Raw genomic sequence first — 16628 nt, 5'->3', positions numbered from 1 at the left:
ATTCTGATCCTAGTCCTGATACTTCTTCACGATAGTAATTGTGGTTGTATATTATCCTACAGTATGTAGTCTGTTCTTTATCCAGTGCATTCACTGTTGCCTTCATTATAACTGTAATTTCCTTGACTTCCGAAGTCAAAAATGGGGAAAAAAAGAATGGGACGAGCCGGGCTTGAACCGGCCACCTCCAGATCTTCAGTCTGACGCGCTCCCAGATGCGCCATCGTCCCCTGTTCTGGCTGAGGCATAACGTTTAAGGCTCTGTAAGAGGAAGTTGGTTGATATGTTCATTATCTGAGCATTTAGATCACGGGCAATTATGTGACTATCGAGTACTGCACTAGACAGACGGAGTCCACAGAGTGCCAGAGGATGGATTTGTGCTACAAAAAATTGGTAACCGCACGTCTGAACCGATGCAAAAGCTATCACTACTGACATGATACACCTCGTGATGCCATTAACTCCCCAGCTATGTATAGAACTACCCTGGTACATCGATCTAAGCTCCATCCCCTTGTTGTTGCTGTTGCTGCTTCCATTGGTGAGCTCTTTGCAGCAGCTTCGACAGATTTGCCGCTGACTGGTCGTCCGCCGGGAATACATAGTCCATGTACTCCTCGTACCGGTCGTCGTCCAACTTGCGCCGCTTCTTGACTCGCCGGGGCATCTGCTTCTCGATCTTGTCGATGTCTTCTGGTGAACCGTGCGTGTGCTCGAACGACCGCCAAGCATTGAGCAGTTCCACGCGCTGTGTCATGGTTAGTCAGGGATATGTCAGAAAAGGAACGTTGACGACAGCTTACCTCTTCCTTGAGCTCCTTCTCCTTGAACACTTTGTGGGCTCGTTCGAAAACGGCCCGAGCACGACGCTTGGCATCCTCGCTGATCGGCCGCTCCTCTTCCTCTTCCTCTTCCTCCTCGTCGGGAACATTGATCTCGAAGCGGGCGTAGTTGATCCACACCTTGACGTGGTCTGTCTTCTCCAGCAGACGCTCGTACAGCTGGCGGACCCGGTCGTATTCGCCCTCGTACTCCTCAAAGTCGATGTACGACTTCCACACCAACTCGGGCATATCGAGAGTTGGTTGGTCAATCCCAAGCTCGTAAATGGCTCGTGCACGGTCGGTGTCGTCCAGCCCGCGCTCCAACTCGGCATATTTGATCCACGACTGGCTGTTGGAAGGATTCCACTCAATCTGCTTTTCGAACAGCGTCCGGCACCGCACGAACTCGAACAGCTGGCGCTCTAGATCAATGTATCCCCGGAAGAGTTTATCCTTCGGGCACATGCCGATGGCCTGGCCGAGCGTCTTGCGAGCGGCTTGGAGATTCATCTGACGGATCTCAAACTGCGCCTTCATGAGCCAGATCTTGGCAAAGGTAAACTTTTTGTGGGGAATCAACTTGAGACACTCGTTGTAGATTTGGCGCGCACGCTCGGCGTCCTTAGCTTCCAGTTCCTCCCAAATGGCGTAGAATATCCAGAGGTAGATATACCGTCTCCAGTGCCGCTTCTCCTGCGATGGTGGTATTTGAGCGATCGCGCGTTCGTAGATGTCGCGTACTCGGTCGGGGTCGCCCGAGGTCTCCTCAAGCCGGGCAAAGTCAAACCATATGTCATAGTTCCGCGAGTTTTCTTTCAGTTGCTCCTCGTATTGGACTCTGCGTTTCGAAAGAATCACGTCCTCAACGCCTTCCCGGTCACCATACTGTTTCTCAAACGTCGTATAGGACTTGTGAAGCGCCATGGACTTTGAGCGAGGAAGTCGATCTAAAGCATACTTGTAAATCGCCCTAGCACGCTCATACTCCTTCAACTTCGCCTCGAACTTGGCATAGCCGATGAACAGCTTCTCGTCCATAAAGTCCTCTCCCAACGTCTCGATCGCCATTCCATACACCTCCCGCACGAGATCGCTCGTTCCATACTCCTCTTCAAACCGAGCCCACTTGATCCAATTGCGTGGTTCGGGGTGAACAATCGTGAACCGCTGGAAGATCGCGCGCGCCCTCTCGAACTCATTGTACCGCTTTTCCAGCTTGATATAGGCGCTCCAAGCTCCCTCTTCCGGCTCCCAAGACATCCACCGCTCAAAGACCTGCCGTGTGCCCGCAATGTTGCCCAGCGTCTCCTCCATGTAGACATACTTGTACCACAGCTTATCCACCCGAGGCAAGATCGTCACCGCACGGTCGAGTAAGTTCCTGGCATGGTTGATGTTGCGATTCCGCATCTCCGACTCAATGTACCGAATCCACAGAACCACCGAGGTCGGGCTGACGTCCAGCGCCCGTTCAAAGATTGAGCGCGCCCGGCGGAACTCCTTTTGCTCTAGCTCCCATGCCGCATAGCGCATCCAATTGTTCATGTTAATTCGGTTCCGACGCACATAGTCTTCGAATTCTTTTCGCTTGCGGCCCTGATATTCGTGCAGTTCTTCCAGGTCGGCAAAGCGCTGCGTCGGCGCCTGCAATGCGGGCTCCTGCCGGTCCACGGCCTCGCGAAGCAGCTGCTCCGCTGAGATCTGGACGGGCGCCGCGGCCTTGTTCTTGACCCTGGGAGGGCCGCGTGACGACTCCATCGTGGTATAGTTTATGCGACGATAATCGATCGGTAAATGAGGTATAGATCGAGCCGGACAAGGCCACCGAGAGTTCTGGTGTGCGCGTAGGGCTAGAATAAAGCCGGCTGAACTGATAACACGTCCAGAAATCCCAAATCAAAGGCGTTGTGCTGGCGACCGGGCGGTAGTCGAGGTTGATGCTGATTCCAGATTCCGAATGAATGCTGCGATCCAAAGTCGGACAAGCTGCGGTGTTGGTCTCTGGCGCCACCCCCAGCCACCGCGTTGCTGACTCAGCTCAGGCCTGCTAAGCCCAGTCCGTGTGGCGGCGAAACCAAACCTCGAACTTCACCTGCATCTCATCTACGCGGCCTTGCTTCTACTTTGCGGACCTACACAGCTTGTCTGCTGGTCACGCTGCCGATTACCCATCATGTCAAACGCGGAGGATCTTTTGAGAGATTTCGAAGAGGACGACGAGGATCTTCAGGCTGGCGATGGCCTCGAAGAGGAAGCTGTCGATGAGGAGCAGCTGGCACAAGCGCCTGAGCTCACCAACGAGTTTGACGTTGCCTTGTCGACCGCCGACGAACTGACTCGTCTACACAAAGTGCTGCGCGATCACTACTCTATCCGATTTCCTGAGCTCGAGACGCTCGTGACTACCCCGATCGACTACGCGAAAACTGTCGCTATTCTGAAAAATGGCCCGCTCAACGATATCAAGGCTCTGTCGACCTCGCCAGATAACATGGTTGGCGTGCCACTGAGGTCGATCTTGGATGGGCCATCCTTGATGGTTGTGGCCGTGGAGGGTACCACCACCCGAGGCCGGGAGATGACCGAGTCCGAACTCAAGACCGTGATGGATACATGCGAACGGATCCTGAAGCTCGATCGCGAACGTACGGCACTTACAGAGAGCATCCAGTCGCGAATGAGCCAGATCGCTCCCAACTTGGCGGCCTTGATCGGACCGGAGACAGCGGCTCAGTTTTTGAATCAGACCGGAGGTCTGCTTGAGCTAGCGAAGATCCCCGCGTGCAACCTAGCTGCACAGGGCTCGAAGCGGTCGGAGGGACTGGGCTTTGCTACAAATATTGGTATTCGCTCTCAGGGATTTCTGTACAACTCGCCGATTATACAAGGTGTCCCGAACGACCTTAAGCGGCAGGCCATTCGCATCGTCTCTGCCAAGATGGTCCTTGCTACGCGAGCGGACGTCTCCAAGTACAGCCCTGACGGATCACTCGGCGAAGAGCTGAAGCAGCAGTGTTTCCAGCGTTTGGAAAAACTTACGGAACCCGCGCCGAACTCGGGCGTGAAGGCGCTCCCCGCTCCGGACGACAAGCCGTCCCGTAAGCGAGGTGGACGACGAGCGAGAAAGGCAAAGGAAGCTGTTGCCATGACGGAACTCCGCAAAGCCCAGAATCGGGTTGCCTTTGGTAGGGAGGAGGCAGAAGTCGGATATGGTACCGGAGAGGGAACAGTCGGACTGGGCATGCTTGGCCAACAGAATGATGGGCGGATCCGCGCGACTCAGATCGACCAAAGAACCCGAGCGAAGCTTAGCAAGAACAACAAGGGATGGGGTACCGCAACCCCCGTCAGTGGCACATCTACATCTCTCCGTGCATTCGGCTCCAATGCTAGTGGGACGGCCAGTGTGCTTCAGGCGAAAGGGTTGCGGACCTCTGGAGTTGGCACCTCGCTGGGAGGATCAGCCGGTACTGCCAGTACTATTGCCTTCACGCCCGTGCAAGGGTTGGAGTTGGTGGATCCTAAGGTACAAGCTGAGTTGAGTCGGAAACGCAAGGCCGAGGAGGATCGGTGGTTCAAATCTGGCACATTCACGCAAGTTGGTGGCCAGAGCAGCACAGCGCCTCAAGGGGGGAATGGAGGTTTCAAGGTTCCGGCATTGCCTCCGAAGAAGAAGGTCGATACAGGCGATGGTAAGATGGCACCGCCACCGCCGCCGGTGAAGCAGTAAAGGGGGTTTATTGTGTTTTCAGGATTACGAGCATTCACAAGGCGTTATAACGTGGGATTTGCATGATACCATCAGGAACTGTATGATAGGATTAAACAAAAATACCAGTGCTTAATTATGGTTTAGCTTCTTTGGTCATCAGTGGACGGTACTGTGCAAGGTTGCCGAATTCCATGCGAACCAGTGGACAGCTAGCCATGGTTCCAGACGGGATGGTGAAATTTCGCGGGCTGGGGATAGGCAAAGCCCAGCCCACACAGCCTGATGGCGCAAGCCCGGAAAATATGTCGTGCTATTGTCTTGAATGTGACAATAACGGGCAAGAACTCAATTCTGCTGGGGGTTGCGCCGAGCAGTGTTTCATAGCACTTTTCTTTATTCTCCATTTGGCACACCGGCTGACCACCGTCCCCTAGCACTTGTAGTTATTGTCCCTGGGCAACATATCATAGAGCCCTAACCAGCCACCGGAGATGTTGTAGTGCAGACCAGTTGCATGTCGCGCACCCGGGGATCCGATGATAAGCATAAAATTAGTAGCCGATGATCATCCAGGCACCCGGGCTCTCAAAATTTGATCATCCAACGAGCAGTGCAACATTCCGGCTGACCGACTCAAGTGTCGGCATATTGCGTGCTTTGAGGGTGATCTGATCGATCTTGGATTTCATCGAGTAGAGGTCGGATCGGGTGGATCTGTATGAGCAGTTGCTCTATTATCGGGTTTCATTTCTTCCTGTCTTCTTTAAATGGCGACGTTTATCCCATCATACTTCTTTCTTGTCCTTTTCCTTCTCTTGCTGTCACTCTTTAGCATCACCTTCCACCTTTTTTGTTCCTACATACATACACCCCTATACACCACTCCATACTACTATTTTACACTACTACCATCATAGACCACCAGCCCTAGACAATACTACTAGAACAATGCCCCCCAGCATAACCTCACCACGTCCCTCCACCCCCGAAACCCAACATCAACGGCTTAATTCATCACCACCACCCACCAACATCCTCCTCAACCACCACACCCTCCTAACCACCAACCCCGAAGCCTTCAAATTCCAAGCCGCTGCCTCCCTCCAACTTCTTCTCAACCCAACAATCCCCAATGATTCATCCCTAATACCACCACCTTCAGACACCAACCTCATCATCTCCCCCTACAACACCCCACACCATCTCCTCGACCTTCAGACCCTCAACCCGGCCTCCCAACTCCTCGCCAAAGCCCTGACCCTATTCCACCCCATTCGCCCCGACTACGCCACAGCGCCCTACACCGAGTCCTTCAACTGGGACAGTGTCTTTGAGTTTCTAAGGAAACAAGCGAAAAGCGAGGGGTATACTTGGGGCAAGAGACACGAGAATCTATTCTACGTGGTGGTGTTCCGGTCGACGTTGACGGCCGATGCAGATGGGGAGAAGTTGCATGTGTTGGATGAGATGTCGTTACGGGAGGCGGTGGCGGGGGGTGGGTTGTTGAAGTATTGGTTTGGGAATGTGGATGGGGAGAGGAGGGGGTTAGCTACTTGTGAGTTCTCTACCCTCTGATTTTTTTAGAGTTTACTTAGAATATGTTGTGCTAATAACGAGTGACTGATAGGTGTATGGCGCAGTCGGGAAGATGCAAGAAAAGGAGGGTCAGGACCATGGCATCGACGAGCACGTGGGGCGGCGAGGGAAATGTATGAACGAATTGAGTTCATGACGTTGAAGTTGGTGGTGGGGGAGGATGAAGAAGGGAATTGGGGATGGGAGTTTGGGGAGTGGGTGGATGAATAGCTTGATCTTATCATATCATTGAATGGGTGTTCAATTCCTAATTATTAATACTGCATGTTTCTTGTGAACAGTTATACCCTTGATTCAAAGAAAGATCAGCAATGAAAATCTCGCTTGCAGCTTTGCTGACCGGAAAACACTACTGAATCCAGAGTGGACAGCCAAAAGGGCAGCATTGCCCGCATAGTGGATTCCCCACCCGCGCATTGTGGCGTTTCCAGAAGAGTATCATTCCACGCGGAGGTGGGGAGGGGGGAAGTTCCACTGGGATTTTGTTCGCCAATCTCCAATCTGCTGATTGTAACATCCCCATTCATATTGCAGCCGATCAAACTTGTCAACTGTCATGGCTTTGCTGTATGGAACGTTCCTCAACGCGGGGCAGACCCTATTCTCCAGATTTAGGATTAGGATACGTCACGACACTTGCCCCGGATAGATTAATATATATAGCCCTATACCCCCGACCCTCTTCCCTTCTATCTTCAAAATAGTAGTTCAATCGATACTATCTAGTACTGCTAGTAGTATCAGCACTACTTACACACAAAATGCCCGGCGTTCTCACCCAAACCCTCGCCGTCAGCGACGGTCCCCTCACCTCCGAAAACGCTGCACTCCTTCGCCCCTCTGACCCCAACCTCCCCCTCGACGAGCTCCGCGCTCGCTTCAACGCCGATGGCTACCTCTTCCTCAAAGGAGTCCTCCCCCGCGAGGACGTTCTCGAAGCCCGTCGCCAATACTTCTCCTACCTTGCCCCCACCGGCGTCCTTAAGACAGACAGCGACCCCGTCCACGGCATCTTCAACCCCGACAAGACCCCCGACGACTTCCCCGGCATCGGAGCCGGTGCGGCTGGTGGTAATGGCCGGCCGGGTGGGGAGAGCGCCGCACAATTCGTCGATCGCGCCATCGAAGCTCACTACAAGGACTGGTATGCCGAGAAGCTGGTCCAGCATCCGGCGCTGTATGCCTTTATTGCCAAGTTCACGGGGTGGGGGGACAATACGTTGACGTTCAAGCGGACGCTATTGCGGAATAATATCCCCCAGACGAAGCCTATTGGTGTCCATTATGATCAGATCTTTATTAGACATGGGGAGCCCACGGCTGTGACGGCTTGGGTGCCTATTGGGGATATTAAGCTGAGTGGTGGGGGTTTGATCTATTTGGAGGATAGTATGTCTTTCATCTTAATTGTATGATGTGGGGATGCTGACGAGGACAGGTGATGTCGTGGGCCAGAAGATTGAGAATGAATTCACGGCCAAGGCTCTGGCAGCGGGCATGACGGAGGAAGAGGCTAAATATGCCTTCAACTCGAATATGATGTCCACGGGCATGCTGTCGGAGAATCCCGCCGAATTTGCCAAGGAGAATGGCCGGCGTTGGTTGGTTGCGGAATACGAGGCGGGGGATGTGGTGCTGCATAAGCCTCACATGGTAAGCAGCATCTAATAGTAGAAGCCTGTGGATAGTGCTGATGGGATTAGATCCACGCATCGACGGTGAACAATGACCCGGATAGAGTGATCCGTTTGGCGACGGATTTGCGGTTTGCAGACTCGTCCCGGCCTTATGATAAGGTGGGTTTATACCTGGATTCTGTGATGTATGGGATGAAGGCTGATAATGTTGCAGAGATGGATGAACTTTTACCGATTCAATGACGGTGTTTAATTGGTCACATTGGGACAATGACAGTATTGGATAATTGAACATAAACTTATGACAGACATGACATGATCCTTCCACCTGCTTACTCGCATCCATAACTTTGCCTTCTGCATTCATCTACTTCGTAGTAGATATATCAAACGTACAATGACAGATCCTGGGTCCTTCGTTAGCTTCCATACTACCAAGATTGAATGATACCTACTGCTGATCATCACAGAACCCTCCAGTCCACCCACCACCCTGTTCAATACACTGCACCCTTGAGTTAGCCTATCCTCCTTGAATTACGATGAAAACCAGCCTACCGTATTCCGACAGGCAAGATTCGCAATGTCATCCCCACCACGGATCTGGCACGAGGTGGAATTGCTCAGCATGATTTCCATGAGGGCAGCCAGGGCGGGCACACCCAACCCGAGGCAGGAGTAGAGGGTGACTAGGGCGGTTTTCATCGTGGTGTAGCTAGTTTCTAGTTGGTGGCTAAGAGCTAGTGGATGTTGGCGGTGGTGGATGTCAACCAGAGAGATTACCCCTTGCTACGATAGGCCTAGGTAAGATTGGGGAGGGACCTTGGTTGACTGGCTAGCAGGGTAGCTGCATTCTGTGAAGGATCTGCAGAGGGGATTACTTGGATTGAAGCTCGTGCATGGCTGCGGATGGTCCGGTGCTACACAGCACGATCTGCTATCGATATGGGGAATAGATACTCGGGATTTGACTCGTTGATCTTTCAATCTTTTGATGCCTTAATTGCTCATGCATTATCTTCATGCCCAAAGAGTTTGTTTTTGTTTCTTTGATCGCATTCACTAGTTATGGCTGTTCCGACGTGGCATCCCTTGCTGACGGCCTTAGGTAAGAGGGGCCAGATGCACTGAGAGGAATGTCCAAAATCCGATTGTCGGCACACCCAAGATTTGGGGCCAGTGGGATCCGCCGGTCGCGATGGATACCGGAGAACAATAGTCATCCTCCAGCTGTAGTTAGTCAGTAAATAGGTAACTAGTTAGTTAGTTAACTATGAGGCAGATGGTTAGTCTTCAGGTTAAGTTCCGAGACCGAGGGGATGGACCAACGGCAGCAATCAGGAGAGGCACCGTCAGCACGCAGTCCGGAAGCATAGAAAGTCCGACCGCATCAGCCCCGCCGGCCGAGCTTTGCTCCGTTTGAATCCTTCACGCTATTCTTCCCCTCTCTCGCTCTCTCTCTCTCCGCCCTTTTATTTCTCTTCTTCCCCCTCTACTCTTACTCCCTTTTACTCTCCATCTTTCCTCACTTATCCTCCCCCCCTTTTTTCTGTAAGCCATATCTCTCCATTTTCTTCATTTTTCTCACTGTCAATCTGACTGATTCTAACCATTGCCTCTCTAGTATCTTCACCACACACAACCATGGCTGCCCCCGCCCAGAAGTTCAAGGTCGCCGACATCGTACGTTCCCCGTTATACCATTCTACCATGATCGCAATTCTCATTTATGCCTCTAGTCCCTGGCTGCCTTTGGCCGCCGCGAGATTGAGCTCGCCGAGATTGAGATGCCCGGTCTCATGTCCATCCGCCGCAGATATGGTCCCGACCAGCCCCTCAAGGGTGCCCGTATCGCCGGTTGCCTGCACATGAGTATGTCGGCCTGACATTTTTTTTACTTTGAAACCTTTCTAATCCCTTGCAGCCATCCAGACTGCCGTCCTCATCGAGACCCTCGTTGCCCTCGGTGCCGAGGTCACCTGGACCAGCTGCAACATCTTCTCCACCCAGGACCACGCCGCTGCCGCCATTGCCGCTGCCGGTGTCCCTGTGTAAGTTAAAATTGTATACCAATTTATCGGCTCGATCTAATAATTGATAGCTTCGCCTGGAAGGGTGAGACCGAGGAGGAGTACAACTGGTGCTTGGACCAGCAGCTCTCCGCCTTCAAGGATGGCAAGAAGCTCAACCTCATCCTCGACGACGGTGGTGACCTGACCTCCCTCGTCCACGAGAAGTACCCCGAGCAGCTCAAGGACTGCTACGGTCTGTCCGAGGAGACCACCACCGGTGTCCACCACCTCTACCGCATGCTCAAGGAGGGCAAGCTCCTTGTCCCCGCCATCAACGTCAACGACTCCGTCACCAAGTCCAAGTTCGACAACCTGTACGGTTGCCGTGAGTCCCTCATCGATGGTATCAAGCGCGCCACCGATGTCATGATCGCCGGTAAGGTTGCCGTTGTCGCCGGTTACGGTGATGTCGGCAAGGGCTGTGCCGATGCTCTCCGCAGCATGGGTGCCCGCGTCCTGGTCACCGAGATCGACCCCATCAACGCCCTCCAGGCTGCTGTCCAGGGCTACCAGGTCACCACCATGGAGGAGGCTGCTCCCCAGGGTCAGATCTTCGTCACCACCACTGGTTGCCGTGACATCCTCGTCGGCCGTCACTTCGAGGTGATGCGCAACGACGCCATCGTTTGCAGTACGTCCCTTCTATCATGATCTCCTGTATCAAGCTAACTGCTCAGACATCGGTCACTTCGACATTGAGATCGACGTTGCCTGGCTCAAGGCCAACGCCAAGTCGGTCCAGAACATCAAGCCCCAGGTTGACCGCTACACCATGGCCAACGGCCGCCACATCATCCTGTTGGCCGAGGGTCGTCTCGTCAACCTTGGCTGTGCCACCGGCCACTCTTCCTTCGTCATGTCCTGCTCTTTCTCCAACCAGGTCCTTGCCCAGATTGCTCTGTTCAAGGCCGAGGACGCCGAGTTCGGCAAGAAGTACGTCGAGTTCGGTACCACCGGCAAGAAGCCCGTCGGTGTCTACGTTCTCCCCAAGGCTCTCGACGAGCAGGTCGCTCTCCAGCACTTGGAGCACGTCAACGCCAAGCTGTCTCAGCTCACCCCCGTCCAGGCTGAGTACCTTGGCCTGGAGGTCACCGGACCTTTCAAGGCTGACCAGTAAGCCCTCCTATACTCAAAACTTTAATATATTGGCAGCTACTGACTAAGTGAAATAGCTACCGCTACTAGATGTCGAAATCCTACTGCTAGACTTCAACATTCACGATGTTACGACGACATATACAGGGTTCTTTATCAACATGGGGCTCAAAAGCATTGTCTTCAACGGCAAATAAAAGTGGCTGGGTATGGCTAGGGTTGCATTGGTGGTTGTGGAGTAATTGTTCAACAGAAGATACCAGATAATTGAATACATCAGATTCCTACTACAGTAGTTTACCAAGATACCTCCCCCTCCCCAAAAACTAGATATACTTACAACTGAATCTCCTTAAACTTCCTCGCATTCTCCTCCAACGCCACCTCCACCGGCAACCTCTCCATACTACTCGCCCCAAAGAACCCATGCACCCCCTTACACCTCTTCAACACATACTCCGCATCCTCCGGCCCCGCCAACGGGCCCCCATGACACAAAACAATCACCTCCGGATTCACCTTCACCACCGCATCCCGCACCTCCTGCACCACCTTAACACACTCATCCAGCGTCAACGCCGTCTGCGCCCCAATCGTCCCACTCGTCGTCAACCCCACATGTACCACAATCACATCCGCGCCCGCCCGCGCCATCATCTCCCCTTCCTTCACATTGAACACGTACGGCGTCGTCACCAGATCCATTTCCCTGGCGATGCGAATCATCTCCACTTCCTTCTCGTACCCCATCCCCGTTTCTTCGAGGTTCGCGCGGAAGTTCCCGTCGATCAGACCGACTGTCGGGAAGTTTTGCACCCCCACAAACCCGATGTCCCGTAGTTGGCGCAGGAAGGTCCGCATGTCTCGGAAGGGGTCGGTGCCGCAGACGCCCGCGAGGACAGGGGTGTTTTGGATGAGGGGGAGGACTTCGTTGGACTGTTCTCTTGGTTAGTATTGGTGGTGGGAGGGAAGGGAGAGGGGGAGGGGGAGAGGTATGTACCATTTCAACGACTACGGCGTTGGCGTCCGAGTAGGGCATCATGCCTGCGAGAGAGCCTCGGCCTGCCATGCGGAATCGGCCCGAGTTGTAGACTAGGATTAGGTCGGCGCCGCCTTTTTCGATGAATTTGGCGGAGAGGCCGATTCCTGTAAGTCATGACATTGTTGTGGTTAGTGGTGTTGATGTTGATGATTGGGAAGATGGGTGAGGGTATATGGCAGTGAAGGGGTGCATGGGTACTTACCGGCTCCCGCACCGATGATGATCGAACCATCGGCGATGGTCTTGCGAAGACGGTCGAGGACTTCTTGTCGGGTGGTTGGGCGGGGCATAATGGTGTTGGTGTGTATGTGTGTATGTTGGAGAATGTAGGGTGGATGTAGTAGGTATTAAGAGAGTAGTATGTTATATAGTACTAAATCGAGGGCTAGTGGAGGATAGTTGAGGATGGGCCTTAAATAACCTCCGACCTACAAAAGTCGGAATTATGACGAATGAAAAGAATGTCGGAAACAAACATCCCCGTGATAGTGTGACTCTATCTCCGAAGGAGGGGTAAGAGGGGGTAATGCCAAATCATCAGTGGATCAGGCGGTTACCACATAATTGATAGTCAAAGTATCCATTTTGGTGGCGGATGAGTGGTACTTTTAGTCCTGGTAACCACTTCAGCTGCGGATCGTCCGGGATTTGACCCACGGCTAACCCTAACTAGTCTGCACCGGCGTGCTTTTGTCTGCAGCTGAGACTCCTCTCTTCTGCGTGATTAATTTATTTTATCTCGCCTTGAGTATTTTTGAGTTCCTGCGACGAATCCCAGTCGGTATTACGCACGATAGTAGTCTCCGACATGACGGTGCAGCGCAAAGCCGATCAGTTCTTCAGCTGCCTGCCACCAGCCACAGTGTAACATGTCCCTCTTCAACGTTATAAACCCCGCTCCCAATAAATAGTAGTAGTAACATCACCTTTTTTTAAAAACACATCCCATCTTCACAACAATCAAAGTTATAGTATACTGCAACATGCCGACCATCCTCCTCCTCGGCACCTGCGACACTAAGTGGTCCGAACTACTCTACCTCCACTCCCAATTAACCTCTAATCCCTCCATCTCCGTCCTTCTCATGGACGTCGGCCGCGCCGCCACCTCCTCTCCGCTCATCAACATTCCTCATCCCAGCCTCAACAACAAAACAATCGACTACACCCAGCTTCCCCGAAACGACTACATCCAATCCATCACCCATCTCTCCACCCCCACCGTCGCCGACCTCTACCACAATGGCAAAATCCACACCATCCTCTCCATCGGCGGCAGCTGCGGCACCACCATCGCAACCACCATCATGCGCGATGCCTTTCCCATCGGATTCCCGAAACTGATGGTCTCCACCATGGCCTCCGGCGACGTGGGTCCCTACATCCAAGAAACAGACATCACCATGATGTACAGTGTCGTCGACGTAGCCGGCACAAACAGCATTCTGAACAGAATCCTCCGCAACGCGGCAGCCGCAGGAACCGGAATGGCGATATCATACCACGACCAGCTTCATACCCCCGAGTCTAATGGCACGAACGGACATGCCCAGAATGGACACCAGAAGCAGAATGGGTCGAAGCAGGAAACACCCAAGAAAACCAGAATCGGCATCACCATGTTCGGCGTGACCACACCCGCCGTAAACCAAATCCGAAGCTACCTGGAATCCCACCTCCCGAATGCATGCGAAATCTACGTCTTCCACGCCACCGGCTCCGGCGGAAAAGCCATGGAGCGACTAATCCGCGAACAACAACTCGATGCCATCGTGGACCTGACCACCTCCGAGATCGTGGATGAGCTCGCCGGTGGGGTATTGTCCGCCGGGCCGGGACGGTTAGACGCCGCGGCGAAGAGGGGCATCCCGCAGGTGGTGAGTGTGGGGGCATGCGATATGATTAATTTTGGGACGAAGGATACAATTCCGGAACGGTTCAGTGGGAGGAGGATCTATGAGCATAATCCGACGGTGACGATTGTAAGGACGGATGAGGAGGAGAATCGACGGATCGGGGAGTTTATTGTGGGGAAGTTGGGGAAGGCGAGGTGTCCCGGGAATGTAGTGGTTATGTTACCGACGGGGGGAATCAGTATGATGGACGTTCCGGGGAATAGTTTCTATGATGGAGAGGTGGATGAGGTGTTGTTTGGGACGGTGGAGAGGGGGCTGGAGGGGTCCGGGGTGAGGGTTGTGAGGTGTCAGGGGGATGTGAATTGTAAGGAGTTTGCGGAGAGTGTAGGGGAGACGTTGTTGGGGTTGTTGAAGAGTGTAGTTAGTAAGTTGTAGTATAGTTGAACTGAATTTAGGGTATATGTTAACTTTCAATTACTATGTAGATCAAACCTACTTAATTGCACATCTTTAACCTTGGTGCCGCCGGAGCACCAATGAGGTAATTTCCCGGTGGCCATTTACCCGAGTTACAGTTTCTTTGAAACTTAACTATAAATTGGATTCCCCGACTATCCTTCTTGTACATTTTATTTCTGCTTAAAGATACTACACAGAAGTACATCTACATCAATCAACATGTCCCGTCCCCTCGAAGGCAAATTCGCCATCGTCACCGGTGGCTCCCGCGGTACCCCCCATCCCCATCCCCCATACCCTCTCCATATCCACCACCCCACTAACGTCCCCCAGGAATCGGCGAAGCCATCGCCCACAACCTCGCCAGCAAAGGCTGCTCCCTTCTCCTAAACTACACCTCGGACAGCTCCCGCGCACGCACCGAATCCCTCTGCAGCACCCTCTCCACCACGCACAACATAACCTGCATCCCCGTGCAAGCCGACCTCTCGGACCCCACCCCCGCCATCAGCACCATCCTCTCCGCCGCCAAAACCCACTTCACCTCCCCAACCACAGGCACCCTAACAATCGACATCCTAATCAACAACGCCGGCGTCAGCAAAGACCGCTTCCTCAACGACCCCTCCTCGGGCCCCATCGACCCCGCCTACTTCAACTGGCACTACACCATCAACGTGCTGGCCCCGCTGCTCCTCACGCAAGCCTGCGCCGAGTACCTCCCCCGCAAACCCGCACACAGCGGCCGCATCATCAATATCTCGAGTATATCCTCCTCGTTGGGGTTCACGGGTCAGTCGGTGTACGGGGGTACCAAGGCGGCGTTGGAGGCGATGACGAGGACGTGGGCGAGGGAGTTGGCGGATGTGGCGACGGTGAATGCGGTGAATCCTGGTCCCGTGGTCGGGGATATGTATTTTGCTACGGGCGAGGAATTTTGGAAGCAGATGCAGGGGTTTCAGGATAATGCGCCGTTGAGTAAGTTGCAGGATGGGGAGGAGGGGTTGAGTGAGGAGCAGGAGAGATTGATTAGGGAGAAGATGGGGGGTAGGAGGCCTGCGTTTACGAGGGAGATTGCCGGGGTTGTGGGGATGCTTTGTACGGAGGATGGGGGGTGGTGTACGGGAAGTGTGGTTTGTGCTAATGGCGGGTTGAAGTTTACTACTTAGTTGTTGTTGTTGGACTTGGGGGTTTCGGGTTGGGGGGTTATGTAGGGTTCAGGTAATGATTAGAATAGAGTGGTGGTGTGGAACCACATTGACAATATATTGAATTATCTTATTATTGATACACGTCCTGAATTGGCTTAGAATTGTAGTATTTGGTCAAGTAGTCGAGTGGTTACTTACTACTATGCATCTGGAGGCTATATTTCCTATAGTGCGCTATGATTTGGTTCTGATAGGTAGTTCTCTGCATTGGGTAAACTAAAATTTATGGGGTTTGCTTACAGTGTTCGAACTGTGTCATAAGAGCAGTCGCTTATGTTTTAGTTGCCGATAAATTATAAAAATAACCAGTCGCTGGTATAGATCTACTACGTATAGGATTATATCGGTGTCTACCTCTTGGTATGCGAGTTAGGGTTATGCACGTTCCCGTCAGCCTCATGCCGTGACTACCGTAGCCCTAACTTCTCGACTGCCCGTTCGCTCCGACCTGGAGCGTTTCAACGTCTGCTAAATAGACAATGTAGAACTAAAGAAGATGCAGAAAGAGAAGAAAGACTTGGTGTCTAAGAATATCATTTTCTATTTAAGTTAAATACAGTAGTGTTTAGGGATGCAAAAGAGTGGCAGAAATCGAAGGGGATGCCTGTGTGTTCCTACCCTTTATGGTAGGCACGCTGCATCGACAACCGAGCTATATCAGGCGGCATGGAATACCAGCATGCTATAATGGATGCGAGTACCGGATAGAACGGCGATAGCAAAGTGGATAGCCCAATTTTGGTCATATTTAGGTTAGGTTTAAAGTGAAACGCTAGTACCGTCGGTAGATTTGTAGTATCAGAGGCTGTTTGTTTGCTGATATTCCAAGCAAAATAGTTATATGAACAGAGATAAGTGCAACTGAATACTGACAATATCACTGACAATAAAACCAATCACTTTCCACTCACCTATATCTATACCCTCACAATATATGCATAATCGGCGGAATCCCGCCCAAGTGGGGCCGCCAGGCCACGCACGCAGATGACTAAGCCTCTAGGCAGCGATAAAGTTCTCCTGGACCCTGAAGGGTCTTAATCATGTATTTCCCGCCGGGGGATCTCATTCCCGCTTAATTAGCATCTTCCAGTGTCATTTGATTCATGCAGCCTGTCAGC

At 52.7% G+C, this 16628-nt stretch overlaps 9 protein-coding genes and 1 non-coding gene across 10 annotated transcripts; 6 read left to right on the top strand and 4 right to left on the bottom strand.

Annotated features, from left to right (window-relative positions):
* Window positions 1-157: 157 nt before the first annotated feature.
* On the bottom strand, window positions 158-230 carry BO85DRAFT_t55. The gene has a single exon. It is a non-coding gene; the product is annotated as a tRNA-Phe (tRNA).
* Window positions 231-274: 44 nt separating this feature from the next.
* Window positions 275-2770, bottom strand: clf1 (putative cell cycle control protein (Cwf4)). Its single transcript, XM_025659426.1, has 2 exons — window positions 807-2770; window positions 275-751 (listed from the first exon to the last, which is right to left on the bottom strand). Exons 1-2 carry the CDS (start codon window positions 2583-2585, stop codon window positions 503-505), a joined length of 2028 nt encoding a protein of 675 aa, XP_025518872.1. The 5' UTR covers window positions 2586-2770; the 3' UTR covers window positions 275-502.
* A 153-nt stretch (window positions 2771-2923) lies between these two features.
* On the top strand, window positions 2924-4682 carry BO85DRAFT_446095 (U4/U6-U5 snRNP complex subunit PRP31). Its single transcript, XM_025659425.1, has one exon. It carries the CDS (start codon window positions 3001-3003, stop codon window positions 4555-4557), a length of 1557 nt encoding a protein of 518 aa, XP_025518871.1. The 5' UTR covers window positions 2924-3000; the 3' UTR covers window positions 4558-4682.
* Window positions 4683-5487: 805 nt separating this feature from the next.
* BO85DRAFT_475126 (uncharacterized protein) lies at window positions 5488-6345 on the top strand (the record flags this gene model as incomplete). The annotated part of the gene is made up of 2 exons (XM_025662701.1): window positions 5488-6094; window positions 6167-6345. 2 exons carry the CDS (start codon window positions 5488-5490, stop codon window positions 6343-6345), a joined length of 786 nt encoding a protein of 261 aa, XP_025518870.1.
* Window positions 6346-6731: 386 nt separating this feature from the next.
* Window positions 6732-8250, top strand: BO85DRAFT_446093 (uncharacterized protein). Its single transcript, XM_025659424.1, has 5 exons — window positions 6732-7524; window positions 7574-7788; window positions 7839-7931; window positions 7987-8178; window positions 8227-8250. The coding sequence occupies exons 1-4, from the start codon at window positions 6897-6899 to the stop codon at window positions 8023-8025; spliced, it is 975 nt and encodes a 324-aa protein (XP_025518869.1). The 5' UTR covers window positions 6732-6896; the 3' UTR covers window positions 8026-8178; window positions 8227-8250.
* On the bottom strand, window positions 8000-8778 carry BO85DRAFT_446092 (uncharacterized protein). Its single transcript, XM_025659423.1, has 3 exons — window positions 8331-8778; window positions 8228-8277; window positions 8000-8179 (listed from the first exon to the last, which is right to left on the bottom strand). Exons 1-3 carry the CDS (start codon window positions 8475-8477, stop codon window positions 8140-8142), a joined length of 237 nt encoding a protein of 78 aa, XP_025518868.1. The 5' UTR covers window positions 8478-8778; the 3' UTR covers window positions 8000-8139.
* A 278-nt stretch (window positions 8779-9056) lies between these two features.
* BO85DRAFT_446090 (adenosylhomocysteinase) lies at window positions 9057-11245 on the top strand. Its single transcript, XM_025659422.1, has 7 exons — window positions 9057-9323; window positions 9397-9455; window positions 9512-9644; window positions 9697-9823; window positions 9874-10475; window positions 10522-10957; window positions 11017-11245. Exons 2-7 carry the CDS (start codon window positions 9417-9419, stop codon window positions 11027-11029), a joined length of 1350 nt encoding a protein of 449 aa, XP_025518867.1. The 5' UTR covers window positions 9057-9323; window positions 9397-9416; the 3' UTR covers window positions 11030-11245.
* BO85DRAFT_446089 (TIM-barrel enzyme family protein) lies at window positions 11223-12409 on the bottom strand. Its single transcript, XM_025659421.1, has 3 exons — window positions 12184-12409; window positions 11940-12085; window positions 11223-11875 (listed from the first exon to the last, which is right to left on the bottom strand). Exons 1-3 carry the CDS (start codon window positions 12269-12271, stop codon window positions 11276-11278), a joined length of 834 nt encoding a protein of 277 aa, XP_025518866.1. The 5' UTR covers window positions 12272-12409; the 3' UTR covers window positions 11223-11275.
* A 511-nt stretch (window positions 12410-12920) lies between these two features.
* On the top strand, window positions 12921-14351 carry BO85DRAFT_517175 (Tm-1-like ATP-binding domain-containing protein; the record flags this gene model as incomplete). Its single annotated transcript, XM_025664888.1, has 2 exons — window positions 12921-14261; window positions 14323-14351. The coding sequence occupies exons 1-2, from the start codon at window positions 12965-12967 to the stop codon at window positions 14349-14351; spliced, it is 1326 nt and encodes a 441-aa protein (XP_025518865.1). The 5' UTR covers window positions 12921-12964.
* A 164-nt stretch (window positions 14352-14515) lies between these two features.
* On the top strand, window positions 14516-15465 carry BO85DRAFT_506475 (SDR family NAD(P)-dependent oxidoreductase; the record flags this gene model as incomplete). The annotated part of the gene is made up of 2 exons (XM_025664374.1): window positions 14516-14567; window positions 14630-15465. 2 exons carry the CDS (start codon window positions 14516-14518, stop codon window positions 15463-15465), a joined length of 888 nt encoding a protein of 295 aa, XP_025518864.1.
* Window positions 15466-16628: the final 1163 nt, after the last annotated feature.

The sequence above is a fragment of the Aspergillus piperis genome, assembly GCF_003184755.1.
Source record: "Aspergillus piperis CBS 112811 unplaced genomic scaffold BO85scaffold_3, whole genome shotgun sequence".
Classification (NCBI taxonomy): Eukaryota; Fungi; Ascomycota; class Eurotiomycetes; order Eurotiales; family Aspergillaceae; genus Aspergillus; species Aspergillus piperis.
This window is presented reverse-complemented; position numbering and strand designations above follow the sequence as displayed.